At 61.6% G+C, this 22,579-nt stretch overlaps 10 protein-coding genes across 10 annotated transcripts; 5 read left to right on the forward strand and 5 right to left on the reverse strand.

The window, feature by feature from the left end:
• Positions 1–502: 502 nt before the first annotated feature.
• Positions 503–5,741, reverse strand: SPRG_05947 (hypothetical protein; the record flags this gene model as incomplete). Its single annotated transcript, XM_012344522.1, has 3 exons — positions 503–2,009; positions 2,064–2,512; positions 2,563–5,741. The coding sequence occupies 3 exons, from the start codon at positions 5,739–5,741 to the stop codon at positions 589–591; spliced, it is 5,049 nt and encodes a 1,682-aa protein (XP_012199912.1). The 3' UTR covers positions 503–588.
• Positions 5,742–6,193: 452 nt separating this feature from the next.
• On the reverse strand, positions 6,194–7,319 carry SPRG_05948 (hypothetical protein; the record flags this gene model as incomplete). The annotated part of the gene is made up of 3 exons (XM_012344523.1): positions 7,210–7,319; positions 6,663–7,164; positions 6,194–6,637 (listed from the first exon to the last, which is right to left on the reverse strand). Exons 1-3 carry the CDS (start codon positions 7,287–7,289, stop codon positions 6,194–6,196), a joined length of 1,026 nt encoding a protein of 341 aa, XP_012199913.1. The 5' UTR covers positions 7,290–7,319.
• Positions 7,320–7,438: 119 nt separating this feature from the next.
• On the forward strand, positions 7,439–9,877 carry SPRG_05949 (hypothetical protein; the record flags this gene model as incomplete). Its single annotated transcript, XM_012344524.1, has 5 exons — positions 7,439–7,492; positions 7,533–8,206; positions 8,255–8,852; positions 8,882–9,028; positions 9,095–9,877. The coding sequence occupies 5 exons, from the start codon at positions 7,439–7,441 to the stop codon at positions 9,875–9,877; spliced, it is 2,256 nt and encodes a 751-aa protein (XP_012199914.1).
• SPRG_05950 (hypothetical protein) lies at positions 9,878–11,232 on the reverse strand. The gene has a single exon (XM_012344525.1). The coding sequence runs from the start codon at positions 11,140–11,142 to the stop codon at positions 10,003–10,005; it is 1,140 nt and encodes a 379-aa protein (XP_012199915.1). The 5' UTR covers positions 11,143–11,232; the 3' UTR covers positions 9,878–10,002.
• Positions 11,233–11,891: 659 nt separating this feature from the next.
• On the forward strand, positions 11,892–13,216 carry SPRG_05951 (hypothetical protein; the record flags this gene model as incomplete). Its single annotated transcript, XM_012344526.1, has 1 exon — positions 11,892–13,216. Exon 1 carries the CDS (start codon positions 11,918–11,920, stop codon positions 13,214–13,216), a length of 1,299 nt encoding a protein of 432 aa, XP_012199916.1. The 5' UTR covers positions 11,892–11,917.
• An 800-nt stretch (positions 13,217–14,016) lies between these two features.
• Positions 14,017–15,464, forward strand: SPRG_05952 (hypothetical protein). The gene has a single exon (XM_012344527.1). It carries the CDS (start codon positions 14,052–14,054, stop codon positions 15,402–15,404), a length of 1,353 nt encoding a protein of 450 aa, XP_012199917.1. The 5' UTR covers positions 14,017–14,051; the 3' UTR covers positions 15,405–15,464.
• A 111-nt stretch (positions 15,465–15,575) lies between these two features.
• SPRG_05953 (hypothetical protein) lies at positions 15,576–17,734 on the reverse strand (the record flags this gene model as incomplete). The annotated part of the gene is made up of 6 exons (XM_012344528.1): positions 17,260–17,734; positions 17,077–17,203; positions 16,587–17,037; positions 16,409–16,537; positions 16,173–16,354; positions 15,576–16,128 (listed from the first exon to the last, which is right to left on the reverse strand). The coding sequence occupies exons 1-6, from the start codon at positions 17,696–17,698 to the stop codon at positions 15,576–15,578; spliced, it is 1,881 nt and encodes a 626-aa protein (XP_012199918.1). The 5' UTR covers positions 17,699–17,734.
• Positions 17,735–18,153: 419 nt separating this feature from the next.
• SPRG_05954 (hypothetical protein) lies at positions 18,154–18,723 on the forward strand (the record flags this gene model as incomplete). The annotated part of the gene is made up of 1 exon (XM_012344529.1): positions 18,154–18,723. The coding sequence occupies one exon, from the start codon at positions 18,154–18,156 to the stop codon at positions 18,721–18,723; it is 570 nt and encodes a 189-aa protein (XP_012199919.1).
• Positions 18,724–19,173: 450 nt separating this feature from the next.
• Positions 19,174–20,238, forward strand: SPRG_05955 (hypothetical protein). Its single transcript, XM_012344530.1, has 4 exons — positions 19,174–19,452; positions 19,499–19,685; positions 19,730–19,817; positions 19,864–20,238. Exons 1-4 carry the CDS (start codon positions 19,232–19,234, stop codon positions 20,166–20,168), a joined length of 801 nt encoding a protein of 266 aa, XP_012199920.1. The 5' UTR covers positions 19,174–19,231; the 3' UTR covers positions 20,169–20,238.
• Positions 20,218–22,433, reverse strand: SPRG_05956 (hypothetical protein; the record flags this gene model as incomplete). Its single annotated transcript, XM_012344531.1, has 3 exons — positions 20,218–20,610; positions 20,661–20,906; positions 20,955–22,433. The coding sequence occupies 3 exons, from the start codon at positions 22,431–22,433 to the stop codon at positions 20,218–20,220; spliced, it is 2,118 nt and encodes a 705-aa protein (XP_012199921.1).
• Positions 22,434–22,579: the final 146 nt, after the last annotated feature.

Raw genomic sequence — 22,579 nt, forward strand, 5'->3', positions numbered from 1 at the left:
GCAACGTCGCCTGCGCTGTGCACTTGAGCTTCTCAACGACGCTACAAAAGTCGGCGCCACTTGGGCATTCTACCCGTCTATATCGTCGACTATGGAGCAGGAGTTATTGCCCGAGCTGTTGGGTCTGAGTACACTCCCACGCCGGGCTCTTTTTGACTGTCGGCTAAATCGAGTGAGCTCTCGAGGTATGATGAGCACCAAGTCGCAATGAAAAGGCAAACAGACAAACAACTGCTGATCTACCTTTCCCGCACGGCGTCCCTTTGCTATCGTGTTGGGCTCCAACTTGACTCTCTGATGGTCGTCGCCTCAACCAAGTGTACGAGGAAGCCATATATCTGGGTATATGCACGTGTTTCAAGAAATAGCTGGCCAATGTGCGGCAGTTCACCGGCACTTTGGCAAACTGTAGCTTCGTTAGATTATCTCTTCGGGTCCCATAGTGGTTTGAAGATTAACCATGTCACTGACTAGCATCTCATATTTCTGACACGTTGTTCGTGGCGGCAGTACACAAGAGAAGCGCGCAAAGGACGTCGACACAAGTTTATGCATGTGCCTGCGATAGCCGTTCTCGGAGTGCGCTCGTCAGCGCCATCCAGGATGACTCACGAGCACTTCTTCCGTGAGCGCTATGCAATATCGCCACCGACCTGGCATCTGCGTGCAACCCGAGGGCGTCGCAACAAAGATGCGCCAGAGCTTGACGTCAAACACGTACAGCTGTCGCCGCCAGCGCAGCGTGAGAAGCCCCGTGAGCACAGCGGATGCGCGGTCCAGGTAGTAGACGCCGCCGTGCGTCCACTGGCGATGTTCAAAGAGGTACTTGGCGCCGCACGAGAGAAAGACAGACCGACCGTGCGTCGCCGGCGGCCGTCGCAGCCACAGCCGCGTGCTCACGTAGCACACGCCGTTCCAGCCCACGACGATCGTGACGAGCGCCACGTAGCGCGACCACTGACCAATCACAATGTGGCCGGATGCACACACAATCTGCCAGTCGAGCTGCACGAGGTCGCAGACCGGCTGCAAGGACACGGTGTGCGTCACGGGCGATACGAACGAGAGGAGCGCGACGGTCGCCCACACGGCGACGCTGTTAAAGGTCGCGTAGTGCGCCGTGTAGGCCTGCGTGAGCGCCATGGCCACGTCGTTGACGACGGCGACGAGCCACGTGACCTCGCTCGCTGCGAGCAAGGTGGTGTACCATGGGTTTTGAACCGTCTGGAACGCGCTGATGGCGTTGTTTTCGTAGAGAAGCTCAAGCGTCGCAGTCGAGAGCACCGAGAGGGCCGTCGTGGCGCGCAACAGCAAGAGCGGACGGCCGACCCAGACGATGCCACCGACACGACTGAGCTCGAACATGTTGAGCCACTCGAACGCGCCGCGGCTCGCGAGGATGTAGCAGGTCACAATGACCGCGACGCCGAGCAGCACGCATGTAATGTACAGGACGCCGGCGCGGGTGTAGAGCGCGTTGTTGGTCGAGAGCTGCCATGACCCGATTTGCTCGGCCATCGGCTGCTGGAGGTCCGAGAGGTGCGTGAGAGTGTTCGAGTCGCCTTGAAACGAAACGACTTCGCGCAGACCAAGCACCCAGTCGGAGAGGAAGAGCCATGCATAGATATCAAAGTCAGACGCGTGGAAAAGAGGCAAATGGGCAAGCTCGGTCGCCGCGCTCGTGTTGGCGTGCGCGTACAGCAGCAGCTCGATCGAGAGACTCGCGACTTGCGCTCGAACGGCTCTCATGTCAAGTGGCGTCAACACGTGGTCGTTGGCAAATGCAATGATCGGGGGTAAATAGGCGTGGCAAGGCCCCGCATTCGATGGCACAAGGTCGCAGACGTCGCGGATCGATGGCATGATGTCGCGGGCCATAGCCAGCGCGACTACATACTGCTCGACCGTCGGGTTGAGCGCTGCGACAAAGGGTGCAACGGGGTTGCAAGGGAGCGAGAACGAGAACTGGGTGGGAAGCCCCATATGGAGTGCGCTTAGGCTCGTTGTGTCTGGACACAGCGGCGATCCACCAGAGTTGAAAGAATATGATTGCATCCACGCACGGGGTATGGGCGCCAGATAAGGCATCGCCACAAGGTCGGCAAATTGCATCTGGACCTCCGCGTCGCCGGCGAGTGATGTCTTGAGACACTCCAAAAGATCTGCAAATGTTTCTTGCAGTAGACTCGGCACGCTAACGTAGATCATGTCGACCGAGCCGAACGGACCAAGGATGTCCGACACCAAGGCAAACCCAGCTGTGAACGGCGCGGTGAGCTCGCCACTCTGCATCAAGACGGCCTCCATCGACTGGTTCGCAAAGCCGTAACGGGCACTCGATCGCAGTAGAGACAGGCCGTGCAAACTACTCTCGTTGCGCATGACCGCCGACAAGTCGTTGGCGAGCGCCCAGTACATCTTCCAGCTCGTCTGGCTCGAGAAGCGGTACGAGCCATTTTGCGCCTGGAGCGTCAAGGGATACGTCGCGTCGTAGCAGTTGACGATGTTGTAGCTGTTGAGCATGCCGAGCTGCTTGAGTTTTGCCACTGCGTGTCGTAGTACGTGATACCGTGCTCTTGCCAGTAGGTCACTTCGTCGGCAATTGCAAGCGACCGCGTCAAATAAGCTGATCCGAGCCACTCGCGACCGGCTTGCGACTGGCGGAGCTCCGAGCCGATGGCCACGTCGAACGCGTCGCCCCAGCAGGTGCGCCACGACGGTGCGTCGACGTTGCGAAGCAGCGTCTCGAGGTAGATGGCGCCGTTCGTGACCATCGCACTGCAGCGCGCTTGGCGAGTGGCCGAGTTGGCCATCTCCCAGCGTCTCGTCAAGTCAAGGTAGCAGTAGGGGGTGAAGACCCAGGGCCCGTCGCAGCCGTCGAGCGCACGGAGACCCGCGACGATAGCATCGAGGCGCGTGGCAAAGGCGCCGTGTTGGAGCTTGGCAGCGTAGTTGAGAGGTGGCGCAATCGTCACTGCGGTGGCATTGAAGGGCTTGGGCAGGTTCACATGCGGCGCCGTGAGTGCTGTCGTGTTGGGCTGAGCATAGAGAAGAAGCTGGAGCTGGATCCAAGAGGCCAAGAAGACGTGCGTGCCCGTGGTGTTGAAGCCGGGCCAAAACAGATCGTTGGCCAAGCTCACGGCCGACACTTGCATGTACGAGACACTGGCCGTGATCGCACTCACAACATAGACAAACCCGATCGCTCGAAAGATACGCGGCGCGGCGACGGGCACATCGCTCGACGCCACGCATTGATCGACGGGCGGACCCGCTTTGGCGCTCTCGAGTCGCAGAAACGTCCACGTCTTGATGTCAAAGGTATAGCTACGATCCCAGAGGCGCCACGTGAGAATGCCCGACATGCACAGCGCGGCGCGATCCGTGCCGTCGCTGGGATACCGGAAAAGCGCGCGCGAGAGCCCGCAGAGATGGGCGTCGTACTTGGTGACGTTCGAGACGTCGTGGCGACGCACGCACGCACCCAGCACCAGAGCCGCCAGAGGCACTGCGAGGTAGAGGACGACGCGGTAGGCGCTGCCAATGTCGATCGTGCCGCTATGACAGACGAGAAAGGCGTCGATGTTTTCGCTGTAGCACGCCCGCTCTAGCGTCAATGAAGGCGCCACGGGCCACGCGCGCTCGAGCGCCAGAAAGAGCGCAAAAGAAACGAGACTGGCGCGAGGCAGCTCGGACCGTGCCTGGTGTGGGCTGCGCACCAACAGCAAGACGTCTTGCAGCACGTAGGTTGTCCAGGTCGCTTCGCCCGACAGCAGCGCCGCCTCGGCCCAGCTGCGTGGCGTCGCGACGAGGCGGCTCGTACCAGACGATGTCTCAACGAGGCTCAGCGGTGCCGTGCTCATGAGCGCAATCGCACTGAGCCCGCGGAGATAGCTGAACGGCCTGCCAATCCATACCGAGCCGACGATGCGGTTGAAGAAGAAGGCGTTCGCTCCCGTGAAGCGCCCGCGGGTCATGTAGACAAGCACCGCCGCGGCGACGACGACATAGAGGAAATTCAACGCTGCCAAGAGATGCCAGACGTGCATCGTCGCGCCTTCCATGCTGCCACTGCTCGTTGCATACTGCACTGGCTCGTACGCGTTGGAGATGAGTACGAGCGTGCCAGCGTCGCCTTCAAACGAGACGACTTCGCGACTGCCGAGGATCCAGTCGTGCAGGAGCAGCCAGCCATAGAACTGCGGCCACGACGACGGATCGTTGTCAGCCAGGATCCCTTGTTGCAGCAGCTGCCACGCGCCATCGGCATCGGTTGCGATTTGGACGAGGCTAATGTTAAGCGCCGCCGTCTCGGTGGTTGCATTCTGGCGCAGAAGCGCATGGATGGTAGATGTGCTCTGCGCAGTCTGGAGCACCTGCACACACTCGGGGGGCTGCCCAAGGCACAGATCATGTGGCGGCGGGGTGGAGGTCATGCTATGTGCAAACTGGGCTCCTTGTCGCGTGAGTGCCACTGTCAACGGTTGCGGCAGCGTGCTACAGCTGTCGTCGAACGAAAACGGACGTTGCGCAAACGTCGTTGCGCTCGGCCCTTGGACGCAGAGCGGGCTCCCCGTGTAAAAGGTCGCCTTCGCCCACGCTTTAGGTTGAACCTGCAACGCGATGGCCGGGGATGACGTGGCATCGCCTGCGAGTGCCACGTACGCTGCGCGGAGGCTTCGTGGAACACCGATGAGAAAGGCGTCGATCGAGACAAATGGACCCAAGTGGGCGCGGAGCGTCGCCGACGGCGCAGCAAAGTCGCCGTCTGCGTTCATATTGCCGTTGATAGACTCGAGGCTGATGTTGGCATTTCGAAAGTCGTTGGGCGCTCCAGCGAGAAGACTGGCGTTGAGAAGCGTGAGGCTCCAGAGGTCGTTGATCGCACCCCAAAAGAGGTTGACAGACGTACCAGGGCCCGGCCAGTGGTCGAGCGACTTGATTCGGAATGTATGAGGGATGCCCATTGCGTTGCGAATCGCCATGGACTCGGTGATACCGGTTTGCTGGAGGTTTTGCCACTGAAGCGTAAACGACGTCAAGGCAAACGACTGCCAGTACGCGAGCTCGGCCTCGACGCTAGTGCTGCCGCGCGCTCGCGACGTGATCTCGAGCCAGCGCTGGCCGCGCGACGAGGCAGCGAGGCCGGCCTCGAGCGCGACTGTAAACACGTTGCCTTGACCGCCCCACGCACCGATAAAGTCGGCCCAGACTAGGTTTCGAAGCGTCGCCTCGACGTAGACGGCGGCGTTGCGCGCATACTTGATATCGCAGCGGGCTTGACGCGCCGCCGTGTGGGCCAGCGCAAAGTGCCGTTCAAAGTCCACGTAGCACCACTGTGTACTCACTTGCAGCGCCCAGCTGGCGCTGAGCGTCCGCAGGTTGTCGATGGCGTACGAGAGCGAGGTCAGCTCGTGCAAGACGAGCTCGCGCGCGTACGTTGGGTACAGAGTCGTGGTCGCGTTCGCGTCGACATAGGTCTTGCGCGTGCGGAGCGAGAGCAGGTCCGCGGTATACGTCGACGAGTGGGCCATGAGCAGCGCGTTGCTGACGTCGGCGAGGAAGGCTTCGTGGCCGCTAACGTTGTACTGCGGCCACCACAGATCGTTGTTGGCGCTAAGCGAGAGCGTTTGCGTGTACACATGGCTCAGAAGCGCCGAGAGGACGATGTACACGATGCCAAAGACCACGAGCAGCGGACTCTGCGGCACGACTGCGGTCGTCGGCAGTACCTGCGCCATGCAACCGACCGAAACGCGTTTCGTCCAAATTCGAACCTGAGACAGGCGAATCCTCGTGCGATAGTGCAATATCGGTCGTCGGTGTCGGCCACGGCTGTCGCTTATCGAGTCCGGAAGCGGGCGAATACCGACAGCACCCAACACCCCGACGCCGACCTCGCTTGACGTTGAGATGGAACCAAACTCGCAGCGACAGCAAGACGCCCGCACTCAACCGAGTCGTGCCGACCTCGTCGCATGTCGTTGTCGTTCAACTCGGCACAAAATGCCCGCTAAACAAGGCAACGTCGAAAGGGACTTGGTTGTTTGAGAGACAATCTGAGGCGTGCAGATGTCCTAGCATAGGCAGCAACCAATGTATACTATTGTCCCATCGATGCGAGACGTAAAAGCTCCTTCTCTCGGGAAGGATACACTAAAAGCTAGGGTGCTACTAGTATCTGGCACTGCCTTTACAGTGGCTGTCCAAGAAGCGCCAGTGCACTGAACGTAGCGTCTCCGCCAAGGGTCTTGAGCGCCGCAAACTCGCTGGCGAGCAGGGCCGTCATCGCGTCACTCGTCATCGCGTCAGGCAGCGGCGCTTCATTGAAGCGGAAGTAAGCGGGCTCGCCTTCGGCACTGGGTGTGACGGCCACGCCGTAGCCGCGCAATATGGCCAAAGCGCACTCCGCATCGTCGAGGCGCAGAAAGCGCGCCAGGTCCGCGACGGGAAATCGATCTTGCTTGGTGTACGCCTTGGCCAAGACGACCATTTGCTGGTGCACGTCGGCTCCGATCTTGCGAAAGCGCAGGGCACGTGCCAGCAAATTCGTCTCGAGCGAGGATGGCCGCGCGCTCAAGTACGGCGCCGGCGTGCACAAAGCGAGGGTCGATCGCCACGTGGCATCGCCAGGTCGCTGCGCGCAGGTCCGAAGATCGTACGCAAAAGTCGCGCGCGTCTTGGTGCAGCACGAGGTAGAGGCGCCGGAACTCGACCGACGACTCGCGAAGAAGGAGCAGCACCGATGCGAGCTGGTCCTCGAGGAGGCGCCGGAACTCGACCGACGACTCGCGAAGAAGGAGCAGCACCGATGCGAGCTGGTCCTCGAGGAGCTTTTCGAGTGACGCATACGGCACAGATCCCGACCGCGTCTCGAGGCGCAAGATGCACTGGGCGAGGATGTAGAAGCGCGCAATGGGCTGGAGAACGTCGAGGGCAAACGCGCCTTGCAGCGTCAAGTCGCTCCGCACCGCGCGGAACCGGTCGTCGAGGAAATGGTACAAGTCGAGCGGCAGCGTGAGCTGCGACGGCAGCAAGCTCAAGAGATACGCGGTCGTCTCGACCAGCACGTGGACGGGACGCACGTCGTGGGGCTTGATGACGGTGCCCGCAGCCGACCGGCGGAACTTCTTCACGGGCAGGTACGGTGGCCGCTCGTACTTGCTGCATGAGTGGTGAGGAGGTGCATGTACCGGACAGTCGACTTACGAGAGCTCTTGCATCTTCCGGCGCTCCTTGGCCTCATGCAGCGGGCAGAAGCCCAAGCATGTCCCGACGAGCATCGACATAGCCGTGGTCTGGTTCCGTGTCACTCGCTCAAATGTCCACTTGCCGATCGACCGCGTTTGATTGGCCAATAATACAAGCTTTTAACCAATCACCATCGAGGACAGCCGGACAGAGACATCCATTTCGGTTTAGCGTTGACACGAACAGGATGACCGAGCTCTACACGGAGGCGCGCAGCCGGACCTGCGTCCAGCCCATCCAGGTACGACCTCCCATGGCGTCATGGGCTCAACCACGCGCAGGTCGTCGGCGTCTCTCACGACTCGCCGCTGTCGTGGTCGCCGTCCGGGCGGCGCCTGGCCTTCGTCGCTGGCAACAACAGCATCTTCGTCTGCGCGTCGACGGGCACCGCCGATGGCGTCGTCCTCGAGAAGATCGTCCCGCTCTTCAAGAAGGAGGTGCATGTCGTCATGTTCTTCGCGGACCGCGAAGACCTCTTGCTCGTGGCCGGCGCCGAGGGCCTTGCGTTCGTCAACGTCGAGACGGGCGACGTCGCGCACCGCATCGGCCTCGGCGAGGAGAACAACCACGAAAGCGACATTACGTGCGCGACGTGGCTCTACGACGGCCTCATCCTCGCGACAGGCTCGAAAGACACGACGATCAAGCTCTGGGCGCGCGACCATACGGTGCCCACCGAGTGGCTCTGCCTCGAGACGCTCGCCGCGCACAAGGCGCCGCTGCTGACCATGACGTTTAGCGCGCACACACACGCGCTCTTTACGTCTGGTCGCGACTCGTCGATCAAGAACTGGGACGTGCGCAGCTTGCACCCGAACGCGATCCAGAAACGCAAGGACGACGGGAGCATCTCGTGCAGCGTGTCGTCGTCCATGGAAGGTCACCAAGGCGACGTCGTGACGCTCACCGTCACGGAGAATGGCAAGCTCCTCTTCTCGGGCGCGCGCGACAACACGTACCTCGTCCTTGCTGCTGCAGCGTCAAGATTTATGTGTCTCTCTAGGATCAAGGTATGGAATGTAGCGCAGCACCGCGAGATCCGCATCATCAAGGGCCACACGGGCGACATTCGCCGCATCATTCTGCTCAACGACGAGCAGCACATGTACTCGGCGTCGGCCGACGGCACGATTCGGCTCCTCAAGCTCCTCGATGTCGTGCAGGACGACGAGACCATCTTGTCGGCGGAGGACCTCGAGCGCGATCGCGAGGCCGCCGACAAGCTCGCGCTTGAAGAGATCCTCGGCGCGTCCAAGTCGGACATGGCGTATGCAGCGGGCATGATCAACCCACTCGCGATGCCCCGCGACGAGCTCTTGATGACGCTCAACGCGCACGACGAGCACGTGTTTCGGATGGAAGTCAACCCGTGCGTGCCGCTGTTAGCGACCGCCGGCAACCACGAGGTGCGCATCTGGAGCATCGACAACATTGCCAAGCCCGTGCTTCTGAACGAGTTTGTCGCGCACACGGGCACGGTCACGTCGGTCTCGCTGCTGCACGAGGACAAGCACCTTGTCTCGTCGTCGCTGGACGGCCGCATCCATCTCTACAACGTCGGCAGCATCCACCGCGAGGCCAAGCTCGACGTGTACGGCTCGGTGGGGCGCTGGCGCTGACGCCGGACCAGCGCCTCCTCTTTTGCTCGGGCAACGACTATGACATCCGCGGGTTCGTCGTGCAGGACGCGAACATTGGTGCCCAGTGCGTCGTCGAGCTCACGGGCCACGCGGGCAAGGTCTACTGCATGGCCTCGTCGCCCGACGGCACCGTCCTTGTGAGCGGCGCCCACGACTACAGGTATCGAGATGGATGACTTTCAGTCGCTCAGCCTTGGATCTAGTTTGTGCGTCTGGAAACTCGGGGCGCTCAACCAGAGCTACCAGGGCGCGAATGTCCCACGTCCCGCTCCTCAACACGGTCGACGCCGAGATCAAGACGCTGTCGCCTGCAAAGAAGTTCAACTCGCCGCACCAACTTTGCCGCCGCCTTCAACGCGCCCAGCAGCAACGAAGGCGTGCGCCTCGCCACCTGCGGCAACGACCATGCGATCAAGCTTTGGCGGCTGCGCGGCCACGCACTCTCGGAAGGCGTCCTCATCCCGGACGCGCATTTAAGCGTCATTAGCTGCCTCACGTGGGGCAAGCACGCGTCGAGCCACCTCCTCTTCTCGGGCGGCTGGGACCACACGATCAAGGTCTGGGACCTCACGGTTGACACGCGAGCTCCGTCGGCGCCGATTGGAACACTCCACGGACACAAGGGCCGTCTCTCGAGCCTCCAGGTCACGGACGACGGCCAGTTGCTCGTGTCGACGGCCGCCGACGGCACAACCAAGCTCTGGCAAGCCGTTGCGCCCTTCCAGCTCCTCTGCACGTATGTTGGCGCTGTCGAAGGCGGCGCGAGCTCCCTCGCAGTCGGCCGCAACATCATCGCGACGGGCTACGACGACGGGATGATTCGCGTCTGGCCGCTCATGCGCAGCGACGGCAGCGTCGACGCCGAGTACGACGGTCTCTTCTTGACGCCCGACGAACTCCAAGTGCTCACGACGCGGTCGCATGTGTCGGGCTCGACGCGCAAGAAGGGCGCATTCTCGCCAACGTCTGCGCCCTCGCTTTTGTAATCCTCCACGACGGTGGTGCATGTTCACAGAGGGTATTCAGCAACTAATGCGTGTGTAAAAATGCTGTCTCTCCACGGCGCAGGATCGGATACGCACTCTTCTTCTCGGCAACAATCTAGTTTCTGCTAGGCGGTCGTCCCATACGACGGGCGCGGGACGCTCGCAACACGCTTGGTCGACGCGTGTATGACCATGGACGTGCCGAGGATCACGATCGCACTCCCCGCGACAGTGAGGAGCCCGGGGACGTTGGAGACGCCAACTGCGATGCCGAGACCGACGGCGAGGACAGGCTCCAAGAGCATGACGATCGAGACCACGATCGGCTCAAAGTACTTGAGCACGCGCACGTAGCCCATGCCGCCGATGAAATCACAGACCGTCACGAGGTACAGCTCGAGCGGGAGGCGCGTGAGATCCACCCAGCCAAAGAGGCCGTGCGTTGGGTCAGTCGAGAGCGAGACGGCGTCCGTGGCGTAGAGAAGGGGGAGGAGGAGGAGGCACACGGTGCACAGGTGCAGCCACATGAAGACCATAAAGTCCATCGTCTCTTGCGTGCGCACTTGCTTGGCGTGGGTGAGGTACACGGCGGCGCCGATCGCACCAAGGAAGGCGACCGCGTCGCCGTGGACGCTCGGTCCGACTGCTTTTGTGCGACTCTGCGTGTGGTCGAGCGCCGTGACAACGCCGCCAGCGATGCCGAGAACGGTCCCAACGCCTTCTTGGAAAGCGACGGGGCGGCGTCGCAGTATCTTGCCGAGCACGAGGACGAGCGAGTGGCTGTTGTTGAGGATGTACGCATGGTCCACCGACGTGTGGTCGAGCGCGTAGAGGAACGTGGCGTTCCAGAGACTGTAACCGGCACCGCATAGGAGGAGCGCATGCGATGGCGGCACGGCCACCGATCCGTTGAGAATGCCGGAGAGTTTGGGCAGACAGAGGAGCGTCGTGACGCAGCAGGTGCCACTGACTTTCCAAAAGAGCTTGAGGAACGGCGCGACGCCCGTCATGAGGTCGAACGCAACGCCCAAGGACGAGATCGTGCAAAAGCTGCACACGAGCAGGCCAAAGCCCACAAGCGGCACGCCTGGGCTGCTCGTCGGAATCGGCGCGAGGAGGCGACTGGCCTCGGACGCCTTGCGCGGCCGAATCTCAATAACAAGATCAGTCTCCGACTCCGACTCGGTCGCATACAGCGAGTCGGCGCGCAGCTTGGAAAGGACGCGCGGGCCGACGCGAATGCTGCTCCCCGAGACCAAGGCCATGGTGTCTGCTCTGGTCCGTGGCTCGGATCCAGTACGCGCGCCGATTGGCTGGTCAACGGTCGCGTCCGGATACGGAGTGTGGGGACCAATCCCATCGCGCAAATGCGATCCAATTGAACCGTCACGTTCGGAGCGATGCACGGGGTCTTGGCAGGGTCGAAGAGCTTGATGGTGTACCGGTACCCCACGTGCTCAACGTGCGGAGTGGCATGCCTGGTGCATGGCTGATACAGGGCGGCGGCATGTGGTGTCGATCCACATCCTGCGCGTCAAGTCAACATGTCGGGTTGTGCTGCCGTCGCCCGTGGGTTCCTTTGAAATGATGCGCGAGAGAGGGCGTAGGCGCGCGACTGGTGCCGACGAAGACCATGCTGGTTTCTAGATTAAGCAAGCAGACAACATGACAATATCGGTCATAGCTCTTGGCGACATCAACAATGAAGACAGAGCCACGTCGCTGCTCTCGTCGCGCTCGATGAACCGAGAGACGAGAGGATGTGCTTGGAGCTCATACCATTTCCGTATCGCCTTTTAGTACGTACGTACATATGTACGTGTACAAGCAGGCGGACAAAGGTCATTTTGTTGAGGACCTTGGCGCGGCGGCGTGCCGCGCGACGGTGGAACGAACGGTCGACCGGATCTGCGGCACGCGCCAGCTGGCCCGCGCAATTTGATTGGCCGTTTCGTATCCAACGCGCCTGTCTTTCCAGCAACTTCAAGCCTTGTGGCGACGGCATTTGTCGACACTCGACCTTGCACACAAGCCGCCACCATGACGGACAGCAGCAGCGAACTCAAGGTGCTCGTGACGCTCTCTCGTCACGGAAGCCGCGCGCCCAACGCGATCGCCAAGCGGCTGTGTCCCAAGAACGCCGCCAACGCGCAGGCGTACCAAGTGCCGCCGGCCCAGCTCACGGAGAAGGGCATGGAGCAACTCCGCCTCGCCGGCGACCACATCCGGCACGAGTACGTCGAGCGCCAGAAGTTTCTGTCGCCGTCGATTGCCGGCCCCGAGCGACTGCATTTCGAGACGTACTTCCGCGCTGACTCGGCCGACCGCTGCGGCCAGAGCGCGCTCTCGCTCGGCTACGGCCTGTACCCGGACAAGACGGGCCCGAAAGGCTTTTCGAAACAGCCCATCGCGATCTACATGCAGCTCCTTCAGAACGAACACGAGTTTGCCGCGACCGAAGGGCCGTGCGCAGCCGTCGCCAAGGCCGACGACCTCCGCTACGAGCAGAGCCGCGCGCAGGACCTCCTCCGCGAGAAGAAGGCGCTTCTCGACACTGTTGGTGCGCTCTGCGGCGTGGACATTCCGTCGATCCCAAGCATGCCCCACGGCGAAGACGTCATCACGGGCATCAAGGACATTGCCGACGCCTTCACCTTTGACGCACAAGCCGGCCTCCCGCCGTTGCCGGGCCTCACGCCGGAGGTTCGCGCCGAGATGGAGCAGCTCGCGTTCACGAACCTCATGGAGCGCTACTACTCGACGCCCGAGCAAGTCACGTACTGGGTCGGCGGGTTCGGCGACCTCTTGCTTAAGAACCTCAACCAAGCGACGCAGCCGACACCGCTCGCATACAAGTACTACTCGTACCACGGGCACCGCGAGCTGCTCCACGGCCTCGGCAAGCTGCTTGGCTGGGACTTTCACTTTGACGGCCTCCCGGTGGCGCTCAACACATCCTCGCTGCACCCCGGCACGACCATGACGTTTGAGGTCCGCGAGCGCAAGAGCCACCTCTTTGTCAATACGTTTGTGTGGTCGCCTCAAACCGGCCGCGACGCTGTGCGGCTCACCAAGTGCTCGGCGATGGACTGCCCCCTCGACGAGTTCAATGGCATCTTCAAGTCGCAGCTGGAACTCACGGGCTCGTACCTCGATATTTGCGCGCCAAAGGACACGCTGGCGACGAGCTCCGTCGACGACGGCGCGGCGATCGAGGACTACGACTCGATTCTGCTCACGGTCGCGCCTTTCATCGCCCTCGTGGTGTTTGTGGCCATGGCCATCCACAGTGCCACCCGCCGCACCCAGCGCCACGTCGAGTACCGTGGGCTGCCATAAGAAAAATAAGAATTAAATAAAAATTGCACCCAGCATTGCATTGACGGTCTTGGCGAGGATTGCAGCGCAGGTGCTGCTGCTTGCCACGACACTGTCGAGCACCTGTCACCCATGGGGATTACTACAGTGTATAAACATGACAAAGCTAGACGAATGGCCATCCACGCAGGTGATTGGGTGATCGGTGATCGGCGATGAAAAAGAGAAGCCGCCTTCTATTTTTGCCCGTTTGGCGTCGCGACCCTTCAGCGAAGAGCCACCTCGTATCCTTGCAGCGCTATGGACACTATCGATCTCGCCAAGCAGGAGGGCCCGATACGACGAGCACGCCAAGAAGGCCATTACTGTTTAAATAGCCTATCGCGCTCTGCAGGACTGAAAGCACGCAGTCGATGACCGTCATTTTGGTTTCTGGGTCGTGCAGTGGTCGCGTATCTGTATCCGGATTTATGGAATCTGACGCGACACTCTGTCGCCACCAGTCGTCGCTAGCGTTCTTGTTGCGAGCGTCCAGACCCGACGAAGCGGGCTACAGCAAGCCCTAGCATCGTCAACGCGCTAGGCACTTGGCGTTCATGTGATCTTTGGTTTCGCTTGCTTGTCGCCTATTTTTACAATTGCCGTTCTAGATCCTGCCATTTGCGCGTCGCTGATTGGCTGGAATCGGTGATTGCCATCCGCCCACTTTGCACTGTGGCCACACCCGCGGTTCTTTTATTCGGGTATTTTTATGTTGTATACCAATCGCAAGTACAGTGCGATATTTAAAAAAATAGACGGCCGATCCGGTCCGAGATCCATTTTGCATTTTGGTTTTTCTCGTCGTGGGCCCAGCATGTCCACCAGCAGCAGCAACGAGACGACGACGGCGGTCGTCGGCGACAGCGAGCTCCGCCTCGTCGTGAGCCTCACGCGCCACGGCAGCCGCGCGCCCAACACGATCGCCAAGTCGCTCTGCCCCAACAACCTCGGCAACTTTGCCAAGTACCACGTGCCACCCGAGCAGCTCACCGAATATGGCATGGAGCAGCTGCGCCGCGCCGGCGACCACATCCGCGCCGAGTATGTGCACAAGGCCAAGTTCCTCTCGCCCTCAATCAACGGCCCGGACCACTTTCACTTTGAGTCGTACTTTCGCGCCGACTCGGCCGACCGCTGCGGCCAAAGCGCGATTGCAATGGGGTATGGCCTCTACCCGGACGGTACGGGCCCGAAGGGCTTTGAGAAGCAGCCCATCTCCGTCTACATGCAGCTCCTCAAGAACGAGCACGAATTCGCCGCGCCCAAGGGCCCGTGCAAGGCGGTCAACAAGGCGGACATCAACCTCTACCAAACAACACGCGGCGCCGAGCTCATTGAGCAGAACCGACCCATGCTCGAAGCGATCGGCAAGCTCTGCGGCGTGAGTGTGTGGGACATTCCCAACCTTCCAGACGGCGAGGACATCATCACGGGCATCAAGGACCTTGCCGACATGTTTACCTTCGACCAACAGCAGGGCCTCGAGCCCCTCGCCGGCCTCACGCCCGAGCTCCAGACGCAGATCGAAGAGCTCTCGTTCACGCACTTGATGGAGCGCTACTACTCAACGCCTCGCCAAGTCACGTACTGGGTCGGCGGCTTTGCGGACCTTCTCCTCAAGAACGTCCATCAGCCGACGCGGCCGACGCCCGATGAAGGCGGCTTCAAGTACTATTCGTACCACGGCCACCGCGAGATGCTTCACGGTCTCGGCAAGATGCTTGGCTGGGACTTTCACTTTGAGGGTCTTCAGACGGCGCTCAACACATCGTCGCTGCATCCCGGCACGACGATGCTTTTTGAGGTCCGCGAGCGCAACACCAAGTTCTTTCTCAACACGTTCCTTTGGTCGCCCAAGACGGGCCGCCAAGCCGTGCATCTCGCCAAGTGCTCGGCCCTCGACTGCCCCCTCGACGAGTTCGCTAGCATCATCACCAACCACATTGCCGAGACGGGCACGTGGCAGCAAATCTGCAACTTTGCTCCCTCGACCTTTGCGCCAGTCCACCGCGTGACGGTCGCACCGGCGGCGAACGCGAACGCGGCGCCCCAGTACACGTTCCTCCTCCCGACCGTTGGCGGCCTCCTCGCCGTCCTCGCACTCCTCGCCATGTTGGTCCACCGCGTCATCAAGCGCCGCGACACGGGCTACAAGGCCCTGGCCTAGACGTCTACATAACTAGTACTGTGTTAAAGCACCCATATTGCCTGGCGCCTTCTTCCTGCCAAGTCCACGTCAAGCATCGAGCATGCAACGACGCACGGGCGTGTGTGTGCGGCACGGGCTACGGGCAGTGGGCAGTGCAGGTCCAAGTGTCTTGAGGGGTACCAAGGGTTATTAAGTGGCTGGCTTATTGGTCGTCGTCGCGTCGTCGTGAACGTTCTCGTCGGCCAGGTGCGGGTTCTCCAGCAGCGGGTTGTAGCTCTCAATCATGTCCCAGTACTGCTCCACGTGCTTGGCTTCGAGCACCTTGCGCGCGGTCGAGGCCGTTTTGCACTCTTGAAACTTGAACGACGCAAACGCCCGCTTGGCCACAATACCCTTCCACACCAAGTAGCACTTGGCCTTCTTCTTGGCTCGTTTGGGCTGCAGCGCGTCCGACATACTCTCGTGCGCAACTGTCGCCTCCTCTTCCTCGTTGTCGGGTAACGGGACGTCGTTGGCGTCCAGCGATTCTGCCGGCGGCGCGCGGGGGGGCGGGCGCTTGGCCCAGTCGATGCGTCGGCACATGAGCTTGATGTAGCTCTTGATCGACTTGGGCCCGCCCTCGACGACAACGAGGTTGAGCTCCGGGTTCTCCTTGACGGTCACAACGGCACCCGTGAGGTGCAGCTGCTGCGCGTTCACGTCCACCTTGAACTGGTGCTGCGGATGCGAGAGGTCGGGCGCCCTGCGCAAACTCTGAAGACCATGCTGGCGGTCGGTAAACTGTACCGGAAGAGGGCGACGTGGAGGTCGCCGGATGCGTCGGCCTTGAGCTTGCGCATGATCTTCTCGCGGCGCTCCTCCGGTGTGAGCTTGCGCGCCAAGTTGCGCATCTCGTGGTTCTTCTCGCGCTGCGCGACTTGAGCGCGCACTTTTCGCTCGATTGCCGACGGGTCCGAGACCGCTTGGTCCTACAAGAGGTCCGTGGCATCGCGCTCGCAGATGGCCACAACTTGGTACTATACCTGGAGCACGCGCATCATGTTACTCAGTTTGACTTTCGGCTCGGGCGGCGGCAAGAGACCCAGCGCGATCTTGTCTTGGACCTCCTTGAGCCGCTCGGCACGGGCCGTGCGACGAATTCGCTTGCGCTCCTATTCAACAATGTGGTGCCAACCGCGAGAATGACACAAAGCCACTAACCGCTTTCGTGAGCATGAGCGGCAGCGTCACGGGCGCCTCCTTTCGACCGACGCGGATGCGCGCCGGGTGCTCAATCAAGTGCGCCGTGCCAGCAAACTTGAGCTTCATATCCGCCACGTAGTCGATGACGTCGGAGCGACCACGGCCCTTGAGAAACCCGTTCTTGTCGAGCATTTCTTGCTTCTCTTTCGGCAGGTACGGAATGTCCCACCACTCGACCTCGGGCACCGGCTCTTCGAGTTTCATGGGCACTTCGAGGCTGGTGGCGGTCGCGGCCGCGTCACCGGCCTCGTCCTCGCCGAGGTCCACGACCGACTCCTTGACATACGCGTTCGGGTTGCGGCCGGACGAGAAGCCCGCCAGCATCTTCTTGGCCTCGCGCGCACGGAGCTGCTCGCCCTGCTTGATGTACGTGCCTTGCTTGACAAAGGTGAAGTTCTTGGCTCCGCGCCTACTCGGTCGTCAACGAGAGCATCCTGGGAGAGCGTACGTGTCACGGTTGCGTGTCTTCAAGCGCGGGTCGACCGTGTCGACGCGGTCTCTATGGTCGACGCTGCGAAACGAGAGGTATGGGTTCACCGGCTTCTTTTGCTTGGCCTTCTCGGCCTCGGCGCCGGCTACCACAGCATCGAGCATCAGGTCGATCGTCGTACAGGAACACGCGTCGACGTACCGCCCAAGTTGGCCTTGAGAGTCGCGACAGGCGCCACTTTTTCTTCAATCACGTTGCCGTCGGCGTCAATGTGGCGGCCCTCGTTGTCGAGCAAGAGCGGCGCCGGCAAGAACGAACCGCGCCCAATCAACGTGTTGGTCGTGCTGCTCACCGCGGCTTGGACGTGGCCAATCTGAGCTTGCATGGACTTGATCAAGTGCTGCTGCCGAGCAAGGCGCTCGAGCGCGGCCTTCTTGCGCTCGGCGTCGCCCACGGTCGATTCCAAATGCTTTGGCAACTGCTTGGAGATCGCGGCCGCGGCCGCTTTCGCCAGCGCCGCCGGATCGATCTTGGGGCGCTTCGCAGTATCAACGGGCGCAGCAGACGGCGCAGGCTCCACGGCCTCGCTGAACCGGCTGCGCTTCTTCCGCGGCTGGTCCGTCGCTCCGCTGGCGTCCATGGCTCCACTCGTCGGTTTGCGGCTGGCAAAACCAAGGTTGTTTTCCGGATATCGTACACCTTATCCGGACGACACATGCCAAGTTGCACTTACGTTAGCCGAGCTGACGGCGTAGTATCTGCGGGGCCGCCGCGTCCATGGCTCGCTCACTGTCGCGCTGCAATCGCATTTTCGACTCTCTGTCGCCTTGCGACCAGCAGTATGTGTAAGGCCTTGGCGCTGCAAGAATCATCCACGAAACTAGAGCGGTGCAGAAGCTGGGCTCGCGCAGGGCCCTTCCATGGGGCCGTTATGTCGGCGGCAGCTCTGTCGGCAGCGATCCACGACTCTACCATATCCCTGTGGTCGAGTTCGCACCTCACCACTCCCGTTTCACAACCCGACAGACTGCGCGACCTCGAAAGTACGGGGCTAAATTTACCGGGGGGCGTTTCGGTCTCAGATTAGAGTCGGTCATGCGCTTGCTCGCGCTGCTCCGCGCGGTCTTTCCGCTGCTGCTGGCACTGGCGGCTGGATGCTGCGGCGGCGCCATCGAGCCGTCGGCGCTCTCCGATCTGCTCTCGACCGACGCCGCGTGGGCGTGCGCGATGGACGCGCTCGTGGCACTTGGCGAACCGCTGACACCCACCGACGTGGCAGCCGTCTGTGCGTCGCCGCCTTGCGTCGCCTTCTTACGCGACATGCGGCCACTGTTTTTGACCGGCAGTACTACCTGGTCCACCGATCACAGCGACGATGCTGTCGCCAACCTCGCCGTCCTCGTCGACGCATGCGAGGACAGTGCGAGCTGCAGTCCCGAGCAAGACATGCTTACACAGTCGCTGCTCGCCGAGGTGCGCAACCCCCACTGCGACGCCGCCATGGAGGCCCTCGGACCGCGCATGACGCGAGAGAGCTTTTGCACGCTGCGGCCTTGCATCGACGCCCTCCGCGCTGTCGCGCCGCGCGTGCCAGCGTGTAACATGTCGCCGACACTCACGGCCTATATGTCCGTCCTCCACGCGTGCGACGCTGGGAACCCCTAACTTAAGAATACATGGAATAGTAGCGTGTGCGTCGTCGTTGTCGTTGTCGTTGTCGTTGTCGTTGTCGTTGTCGTTGTCGTCGTTCTCATTGTTGTTGTCGTTGTCGTCTTCTCGGGTCCGACAAGCGCGTTCCTGGTCGATTGCATGCGTCACCACTCGGGACCGATGGATGACAAAGAAACAAAGAGGCAGGCAGCGCGCCAAGCAGCAACGAACGACAAGCATCCGTGCGAGCAGTAGGGTGTCGACGAGCGAGCTGGCCGTTCGCAGCAAGACGAGGCGAGGACCTGCCTGTCATGCATGGTCACGCCTCGCGTCGGCGCAAGCAGCAAGGTGCTGGCCGAGACGGCAAAGGCGCGGTTGGAGACAGCGTGCATCCGGTCTCGGCCGCACCGCCGACTGGTTGTCTTTGCAAAGCCATTGCACGCGTCCAGCACTAAAAAATCGGCGGAAAAGATCGCGCGACCACCCACGAAGCGTCGCACTTGGCAACTTGCGACGACGACCGATGGAGCTCGACCACGTCGACGTGCTGAGCCGCTGCCTTGGCTACACGCTCACGTCCCAAGAGCGCTCGAACCTCGAGATTGGATTTCTTCGGCGGCAAGCGACCGAGAACGTCGTTGGCATGCGGCTCTGGGGCAAGATCCTCGGCGAGGCGCAGGACTACGTCGTCTGCGTCGCCCACGTCGAGGCGCTCGATGTGCCCAAGAAGAAATTCTACTTTTGGTACCGTCCCTGCAAGAGACGTGCGTGGCTCGTGACAGTATGGTAGCACCAACACGTCGCCCGAGCTGCAGCAGTTTCCTGAGGTCTCCAAAGAGAAGCGCGACAAGGCGGCGGCGTACACGGGGCGTCTCAAAGGCGACCCGTCGCGGCCCATGGACGAGAGCGACGACGGCCAAGACGACACCAACAAGGACATCTTTCGCGAAGTCGACCGGCTCGTCGTCATCGTCGAGGTACACACCGTGCGTGGCGCTTTCTGCTGCGACGTGCGCAATAGGCGATCGACGACGCCGCGTCCATCGTGCCTTGCGGCGCGTACGTGGTCTCGGCCACGCACCACGTCGTCGCCAACCGTCTCTTCCAAGGTGGGCGAGGAGGCTCTGCCTGCATCGCGTGAACCTCCTGCGGTAGGGCTCACGTGGGACCGCGCGCAGCAGCTGAGCAGCTACTACCATTACCGGCCGGCCGACTCGGCCGAGCGCAAGAGCGCGCTGTCGCAGCCCGGCTTGGTGCGCGCGGCCGACTTTCTCGACCCTATCTCGAGCGACCTCGACGGCGTCTGGGACATGCGTAAGGACAACACGGGCGCGGCCATCGTCTTGCGCCACCTGCAGTACCCGGGTGCCATCTTCTTCCACAAGCCCCGCACGGGAGTCTACGGCTTCGCCTACGTGGGCGACGGCCTCCGCAACCCCGACCTCGCCTTCATGCTCTGATATCTGAGCACATTCACACACAAAAACACACGTGTACAATCATCCCACATCAATAGAGAGCGTTGCCGACTTTGGGGCGCTTGGAATGCGGCGCGAGCCGGGCAATGGTCGTCAGGTCACGCAGCTTCTTGCGCCGGTGCACAGAGTTGAGGTGCTCGTCGAGCTCGCCGCGGCGGAAGAGCGCTTCGCAGGCGCGAAAGGCCGCGACCGCCTTGGCCGTCGTCTTGGACGTCATAAACGGCGTCTCAAACGGCGGCAGCTCGAGCTGCGCCGGCAGCTGCAGCGTCGCCTGGAAGCGGCGCTGGTGCGTCGGCGTCGTCATCTCGGCAAAGGCAAAGATTGGCGACAAGTTGTACTTGGCAAACTGCGGCAGCGACTGGCAAAACATGTGCAGGCACGAAATCGCAGAGTCGAGGTCGAGGACGGCGCCCGTCGCGTCCACCTAGGCAAGATGACGCAGGAGCAATGCCATCGCCGCCTTCGGGTATGTACCGTCAGCGTCGATGGCAACGTCGCGTCCATCGCCGCGTGCGTCACCGTGTACTGCAGGCGGTGCGTGCTTGCAATGACCGAGAGCGGCTGCGTCGAGAGCGTCGCGGCCTTGTCGCAGCCAAACTCGAGGCGGCCAATCTCGTCGGCTTGGCGCACGAGCACGTGAAACTGCGTCGCGTCGTCGACGGCCGACGCGTCCGTGAGGTAAAAGCACGCACCGTCCGCGTGTCGGGCCCGGCCCCGCACCTACGCATTCATTCGTCGTCGACGCCAAGAAGAGAGCAGTTGGATTACCTGGATAAACATGCGGGGGCACGTGATCGGGTCGGCGCAAATGACCATCGCGCACAGCGGAAAGTCGACGCCTTCGCACGACACCGACGTCGACACCATGACGCGCGTCTCGCCCGACTCAAAGGATGACAGCAGGCGCGTCATGCTCGGCGCGTCATACGACGCCGCGTCCTTGGAGCTCGCTTGCCCCAGCATGCACCCAAAGAGGGACTCGCCCTGAAACCGCGCGTTGAGATAGTCGGTCAGCGCACGGCACTCGGCGCGTCGGTTGACAAAGATGACGCACTGGAGCTTCTCGTCTGGCGGCGGCGCGTCCGTGGCCATGCCGTCGTCGTCGTCGTCGTCGTCACTCAGGTCCATGATAATGTCATCGAGTGTTTTCGGCACGTCGTCCTCATCCTCGTCCGCAGCGTCTTCGTCCGTCAGACTGGCCACCTCGTCCGACGCCACAAGGTCCTCGTCCGTCATCGCGTTCGCTGGCGTGGCAAAGAGTCGGTCGCGGAGAATGTCGACAATCTTCTGGAGCTTGGGCGTGCAGGCAAACGACACTTCGGCGCACTTGGAGCGGCAGAGGAGCAGCGCAAGGATCGCCTGAGGGTCGAGGCCCGTCATGTTACCCGCCATCGTGCACTTGAGCGACGCCTTGCGCGCCTGGCGCTCGAGCTCAATCTCGAGGTACCGGTAGAGGCACCACGGTCCGAGGTTCTGGTACACCCCCATGCAGTCCATGACGAGCTTGGCCAGGCGCGCGGTGCGCTTCTCGGGTGGCGTCGCGACGCCATAGTCGGCCTTGGTCATGAGGTACTCAAAGGTGCGCAGGCCATCGACGGCCTCAATGAGCGACGTGACGTGGTCCTTCTCGACCATCAAGTCGACGCGCGGCGGGTATGTCTCGTGCAGCATGGGCGCACACGCCGCGTACAAGCCCATAGCATTCGCGTCCATTGTGATCTTCTTCAAGGTCGCGTCCATGTTGCTCGCGCAGTCGCGCGTCGGGCACGCCGTCGTGCCAAAGATGCGCGGCTTGGACGCAGCCGCACTCGTCTTGTAGTCCTTCATGATCTGGTTGTACGGGTGGCGCTTGCCCGCGTGGTGGCACTCGTCAAAGACGAGGAGGTTGATACGCTCAAACGTAATGTAGCCTTTTGCGAGGATGTTGCGGAGGATCTCGGGCGTGCAGACAAGCACCGAGTTGAGTAGCAGCTCGTTCTCCCACTGCAAATGGTCCCAGACCTCGACGTCGCGGCCGCAGTACGCCTTGACCTTGAGCGTCGTGAGCTTGAGGATCTTGGCGTGGATCTGCGTCACGAGCTGCCGCGTCGGCGCCATTACAAACGCCCGTTGCACCGAGTAGTCTTGCTCGCGGAGCAGCATGATGGACACGAACGTCTTGCCGATGCCCGTGCTGCCGACCATGATGACGTTCGTCGTCCGCGCCAGGGCCACCACCTCTTCCTGGTAGTCGCGCAGCGATGCCATCGTGCTCGTCGATCCAAAAATGCCACCTGCGCTTGATCCGCCAAGCGCACTTGAGAAAACATGTATACAAAAAACAAGGTGTTTCAAAAAGCGCACTTGCGAGGGTTGTCGCGGGCAACCCACGACCTTGAAGTCGGCGCTTCTCG

The sequence above is a fragment of the Saprolegnia parasitica genome (genome assembly GCF_000151545.1).
Source record: "Saprolegnia parasitica CBS 223.65 unplaced genomic scaffold supercont2.18, whole genome shotgun sequence".
In the NCBI taxonomy this organism is placed as follows: domain Eukaryota; phylum Oomycota; class Saprolegniomycetes; order Saprolegniales; family Saprolegniaceae; genus Saprolegnia; species Saprolegnia parasitica.

What these genes read in the sequence shown, in the direction of transcription:
- SPRG_05950 (XM_012344525.1), bottom strand. Translation starts at nt 11,142, where the DNA reads ATGGCCTTGGTCTCGGGGAGCAGCATTCGCGTCGGCCCGCGCGTCCTT.
- SPRG_05952 (XM_012344527.1), top strand. Translation starts at nt 14,052, where the DNA reads ATGTCCACCAGCAGCAGCAACGAGACGACGACGGCGGTCGTCGGCGAC.
- SPRG_05955 (XM_012344530.1), top strand. Translation starts at nt 19,232, where the DNA reads ATGGAGCTCGACCACGTCGACGTGCTGAGCCGCTGCCTTGGCTACACG. An exon ending in AAGAAGAAATTCTACTTTTG is followed by an intron (nt 19,453 to 19,498) that starts GTACCGTCCCTG and finishes ACAGTATGGTAG; the next exon opens with CACCAACACGTCGCCCGAGC. An exon ending in GGCTCGTCGTCATCGTCGAG is followed by an intron (nt 19,686 to 19,729) that starts GTACACACCGTG and finishes CGTGCGCAATAG; the next exon opens with GCGATCGACGACGCCGCGTC.